This window comes from Varanus komodoensis, unplaced genomic scaffold, assembly GCF_004798865.1.
Source record: "Varanus komodoensis strain SLA01 unplaced genomic scaffold, ASM479886v1 scaffold39, whole genome shotgun sequence".
Lineage (NCBI taxonomy): Eukaryota > Metazoa > Chordata > Lepidosauria > Squamata > Varanidae > Varanus > Varanus komodoensis.
This window is the reverse complement of record NW_025335922.1, coordinates 597,409-603,408: the sequence shown is the minus strand read 5'-3', so window position 1 is coordinate 603,408 and position 6,000 is coordinate 597,409. Positions and strand designations below refer to the sequence as shown.

General features: G+C 42.8%; 1 protein-coding gene across 2 annotated transcripts in view; it reads right to left on the bottom strand.

Annotated features, from left to right (window-relative positions):
* Positions 1 to 1,264: 1,264 nt before the first annotated feature.
* Positions 1,265 to 6,000, bottom strand: part of BAIAP2L2 (BAR/IMD domain containing adaptor protein 2 like 2) — a 33,950-nt gene continuing 29,214 nt past the window's right edge. For both annotated transcript variants that reach the window (XM_044441309.1, XM_044441311.1), the window contains 2 exons: positions 3,848 to 3,891; positions 1,265 to 2,463 (listed from right to left, as the gene is read on the bottom strand). In XM_044441309.1, coding sequence (XP_044297244.1) covers positions 2,388 to 2,463; positions 3,848 to 3,891 — 120 coding nt within the window. In that variant the 3' untranslated portion in view covers positions 1,265 to 2,387. The remainder of the gene's footprint in view (positions 2,464 to 3,847; positions 3,892 to 6,000) is intronic.

Here is a 6,000-nt window from a genome sequence, read left to right as displayed (position 1 = left end):
TTTTTTGTCATTCTCAGCTTTGTGTCCCATATAATTTGCCTGAATTGGAGTATTTATGATTCCAACATCTGTTACAATGTAGCTTTAGCCTTTCACTATTGAAAGCGGCTGTTGAGGCTGACCAACAATCCATGTTTATAAATATTTGTCAGTTAATGAATATAATAGCAGAATGGAATAAGGACTTGTACTTTGCCTCATCAATGGATTGCCACTCTAGCTTCTATATTTGAAATATCCATGGATTTTAGGGATGCTGCATTCAGCAAAGACTCTTGTTCTGTGTCTGCTGGGTGCCACAACATTTCTTCAATGAGTGTTTAAGCTGGCTAACTGCTGGAAATGTAACACAGCTGTTATGGTTCGGAAGAAGCTCTTTTGGGGAGGAGGTTGTTATACAAATAAACTATGCATCGGAACACTATTTACTATTTAGCAAGGTATATGCCCAGATAAATTATCTACCTGCTTCCTGCTTTCAACATGGGTGGTAGACAGACAGTACTTGTGAATGCATATTTGGTGTGCTTTTGCTGAAAGTTATAATTATTAGAAAGCTGTTTAGTCCTTCATTAATGCACATATTTTATTTGAATGTACTGAGCTTGAAATATTTAAATCTATATAGCTGTATTTGTTTCTTTTCTTCTTTATGGTTTTCTTTTATGATAAAAAGTTAATACAATTTCAATGTTTTTTTCCTCCATTTTTTGGGGGCAGGAGATTGCACAAGGATGTGAAAAGGCCAGGAAAATTAAAATTTGATATATGGGCCCAGTTAGTTTATACAGCCTCAGAAATCTATCTTTGTACTGAATGCATGTGTCAAAATGTCTCCCATCCAAAACACAACTGTAGTCCGTGCCAAGACTAAAGCTGGAGCAGTGAAATGTCTCTATTTCCCTTACCCTCCATTAGAATTTCTTGGCAATCAGACCATGAAAGACAAACAAAATCAAGAACTGGAACAGAAAACTGTAGTGGAGGAAGCTAGGAGTCAATCCCTCATGGTACCCAGTTCTCCTAGTTCTTTGAACACGGACACACATGCTTACAGAAAATACTGCTTTCAAAGTGAAATAGAGGTAGCGAAAAAACAAAGTTCTTCTAGAACTGCAGCATGTTCTCCTTTCCATGGAATCTCAGCCCCCATGTATGCATCTGTCTTTTTCCCCATCCCGCTATAAAGCACATCTCAAATACAAACTTAGTAACCAGGAGTAGATATGACTTCCAACTTTATTTTTTTATTTTTATTTTTATTTTTTTACAAAAACAACTTTGTTAGTACTATTTTCAGAAATTCACAGTGACAGGGAGGGAAGATTATGCAGGTATAGTTATTTAAAATTCTAATTATCAAGGCTGATAACACAGTGGATGGATGTGATAGGAAACAGCCAGGCAAAAAGGCTTCTAAATCTCTTACAAATGGCAGGAACAGACAATTCTGCAAATTACATGACCCAAGAAATTTACCTAGCTGTTAAGATGGATTTCTAGTAGATTCAGCGGCAGATTTCTTTGAGCAGATTATTCCCTTTAATTCTTGTACGACTAAATACTTCGATAGCAATTTTCATCTTCAGTCAGGATTGACTAGGTTGGGTTCTCCTGTATTTTTTCTGCCTCGCTGCAGGACAATAGCCAGTACTACGTCCTTCACAATTACCCAAGATGTGATTAAATCCTGTGCAGTACTAATAAGCAGGCCCTTTAACACTGAACACTGCTCAAGAGTACAGCAAACTGGATTTCCTAATTTTTTTTTACTAGTTATGAGCATCTGTGGGAATCTCTGGATATGACAGGAGTAGAAGGAAGTGCTTCCACACAGATTTCCAGGATGGGGCTGGAAGCAGCAGGGAGAGAGCTGTGTTGAGGCGGCCGCCGTGAGGGTGGGGAGTTGGGGAGCTGCAGCATCACAGGGGCCATCACAAGGAGGACAGGAGCATTGCACCATAGCAGTGGGAGGGCATGTTGCGCAGTGGCAGCATGTGTTTCTCTCCTTCAGGCGTCGAGAGAGCTTGCTTCAGGCCTGGAGACAATCGCTTACTCCAAGGACTCAGAAATGGTGATGTCCTCATTAACAAAGAGCATAATTTGGGCAAAATGCATGCAAGGCCGTACCTTACAAATGGGAAACAAATGCATGTTATATGTTCAGACACTGAAGCGGTCGTGGACACGCAAAGATGAATAACAAAATGGCCCTACTGACTGCTACAAGAAAGCAAATGTGGGAAAGAAGTTCCCGGAACTGCCAATACTGAGGTTAGCCGCTTTGAGAGAAACTGCTTCCCAAATCAAGCCAAGCTGTGCCCTGGAACAGGGATGATTGTCCTCTACAACTTTGTGCCAGCCACCCCCACCTGCATTACCCGCTTTCAGCGGATGATGGGTGCCGATCGGTCGTTGGTCACAGTTGGGCGTAGCTTGACAGTGGCAAAAGGATTGGTCCCTCTAGAAGGCAGAAAAGAAAAATAAAATCTCAGGAAACATCATAAATCCCGTGTAAATCCCCTCCTGTGCCCTGTGATGGAAGGGAATATGCTAAACATCTCTGCTGTTAAAGTCAGCCTAGCCAATCTGTCAGCGGCAGTCTGCCTGGGAAGCACACAGAAAGCACTCTGACCATCTTTTTGAGAGAAGGAAAAGAAAAATGGGATAAACTGTGGTGTGTCTAAAACAGGGGTGCTAAACCTCTTTCAGCACAAGGGTTGACTTGAGTTAGGAGCTCTTCAGTGGTGGATGTGGCCAAAGACAATTGGGGCAGAATGCAAGAGGTGTGGCGTCAAAAATACCAAGCGTGTCAGCATGTTGTGGCTTCAAATCCTTTGTTGTTACATGTCATCAACTCATCTCTAACTTGAGGTGACCCTGTTCTGTTGCTGCTCAGCTGTTGTAAACTCAAGGCTGCGGCTTCCTTAATGGAATTATCCATCTCATGATCTTGCAAAATTCTTACTAAGAGATACATGTCAAGCTTTTAGAATGTGGGGGAAACTGTACATAAGGCAGGAAATCTCCAAATGATCAGTGGTTGGAGTCATGGGAAGCAGTGGGGCCCTCTGAAGAACCCTAGAGGACCAAATCTGCCCATGGCACTGAGGTTCCCTACCCGGTGCATAGCAGAAGCATTTTCAACATTCCCTTTAATTAAACAGAAAGCATGACAGATAACACTTTTAAAAAATAAATACCCACTGAATTGCAAACTGCAAAGGAAGGCCACTTCTACAAATGATGCTACAAACGTCTGTAATATGGGCATGTGAATATTTGTTGGCTGAAAACATGTTTTTACTGCCCTCCATCCAAGAGATTCTAGAGCAGTGAACCATAACACATTTCAAATGTATAGTATAATGTTAAGATGAATCTTCAATAGCACCTTTAAAACATATACCAGATTAAGGCATTACACAACTTTAATATATCTGTAAAAATAAAAATGTCATAACCTAGTGCAGAAATGACTGTAATATATGCACAAAATATGCATTTCAGTAGAGTGGGTGTTCCAAAAGCAGGAGGTCACCACTGAAAAAGGCCTCCTCTTTTGTAGTGTTGTTACATAGCAGACTGATTTCAAATAAGACACTTTGTAGAATAGAAATGTAAGCATAAATGATCTTGGTGAAGCGGGTAGCCTGACTTTTTCAGAAGCTGTTAAATTTGTAAGAGAACAAAAAACTCTTTGAGACAGAGAAAATGAGGCATCATCATGCATCATAAAATAAAAAAAATAAGTTTCTTTTGGGAAGATGACCTTACAATATGCTTGGGAAGATACAGTTCAAGGGAAAACAGAAAATCTCAGAATGAAACTAGAGTCAAAACCTACTTGGGGAAGAGTTCTGGGGGATGCTCCCATCCTGCTGGTGGCTTCTGCAATAAAAGCAAAAATACAGTGAAGGCTGAAAGAAAAGAACTTGTGAATTGCTTGCAGATACAAAAGGAGAGAGAGATGGGGCATGCCAACACGCACACTCATCGGATTGGTCAGCCCTCTCTAACCCAATAGTCCAGCATATCTAGTGGGGGAAGGACCAGGCTGAAGAAGTCTGGCTTAGGTGGTCTCTCCATCACCGGTTGCCCTGCAGGACCGATGCTCATCCTCTGTCAAGGGACTTGCACCATCCTGTGCTCCTTCCCCTTCCGGCATTACAGGCAAGGCAGGTCTAGCGCGTGAGTTCTGAGAGGAGAGCGATCTTGGCGTGCAGGTCTTCCACCTCCACCCTAGCACGCCTGGCTCTTCAGGAAGTAAATGCCAAATGAGTGCTCCCTTGCCTCTGGCTTACACAGAACAATTGTGCAGTCGTGGCTTAGAAACCTAATTCACAATCCTATGCAAGCTTTTATATCAAACACAGGTGGCCTCATTTCAGAGCAAACATGCAATAGGGCTCCGATTTTAGACTAGTGAAAGTAACCCTCAGCTCACCTGCAAAAGATGCAGTATCATTCATAGGTCTGTTCTTCCTGTCCTTAAGCAAGGGAATTTCTTAATTCCTTTCTGATTGTCATTAGGTGTACCCTGCATTTCCCTCACTGACCCTGACTCCATGTGCCTTTTCAGGACATGGAATCTGTAGGTGCCCTGAATTATAACCTGGGTTGCAGAAATCTGCTCTGGATAAGAACTTGAACAGGATTCAGGGTATGTCAGGATTCTTGGGTAAGCCAGACAGGAAAGGATCAACACTGCAGAAAGCTCTGAGTGGCACTGGGGCTGGACACTGGAAAGGAGTGCCTGTATACTGTTCCAACCAGAGGCGGAGCAAGACTGAGACTAACATAAGAGTCTGGCTGCCTTTAGGCTAGTTGACCCCACCCTCCCCATGTTTGGGGGCTTTGCCTCTTAAAGGGCTGTGACTTGTTTCAGTAATTCCAGTCTGCAACCAAATGCAAGTGGCTGCTCTCATGGCCCAAATCCTCAGAGTCTAAGGATGGTAATGATAACGCTTCTGGACACAGGAGAGCTCAGTCCTGAGGAGGCAGAAGCCTTGTGACACCTTTGTGTGGCTCAGTTGTCTCCCTTTCTGTGGAGAAGAGGATGGGGATGAGGGCTTGGTGTCCTGGTCCATTGCATCTCACATTTTGGGAGGATGGAGGAGAAGTATTTCCCCTTAGTTGGAATCACTAGCACCCATGGATGGTCTTCTCTCCTACACCTTTCCTTATACTCCTTGACATTTAGCATTTGGGAAAAAATGTCATGGGCTCTATTGAAAAACAGATGTGTCATGGGGTGTCAGTTCACAAAACAGCTACCATGGTAGACGCAGCCAGTCACAAAACACGCATAGCTTCTGGGCTCACATGGTCCCCAGGGGTATTCTGAGGAAGGGAAAAGAGGATGATGGAAGGCTGCAAGCCAGGTACTTCACTTTGCAACCACTCCAAAAAACAATTTAAAGGGGGGAAAATAAGATCAGGAGGAGAAGAATGTGGTGGGCACCAAGAGACCCAAAGTTTATACCTGTGTTTTCTTTTTCTTTTCCACTTTTCAAGGCTAGCAAGAGTCAGCTATGTAGATTCTTACAGGGAGGGGTGTTCTAGAATGTTTTAGTTGCTGAGATGGGTGAAAGGAGTCACTTATCACAGGATGCCTCCCTTCAATCTAAATAGAAAGGACCTTCACCAATGTTTCTGTTTGTCATCATCATTTTATTGCCCTGGCTTGCTTTATTCTCCAGCTGGGGACCCGAATGGGAGACAGCTTGTCCAAAAAGGGTAGTTGAGTCAAAATCCTCCCTGTCCTTTTCACATGTGGAAAACTTACTTGACAAAAAGAAATCCAAGCTTCCTATGTGTTAAGAGGTTTGAGTCTTGGAACTATGTTCAGTCTCTGGAGTGGTCCAAACACACTTCAGTGACACCCAACACACCCAAGGCTATGTTCACACAAACATAAATAGATAATATGATGTACTTCAGAAGTGGTTCTTTCAGATGCTTTCCTTGGCTGTTCCCAAGCTATGCAAGTTTGGTTTG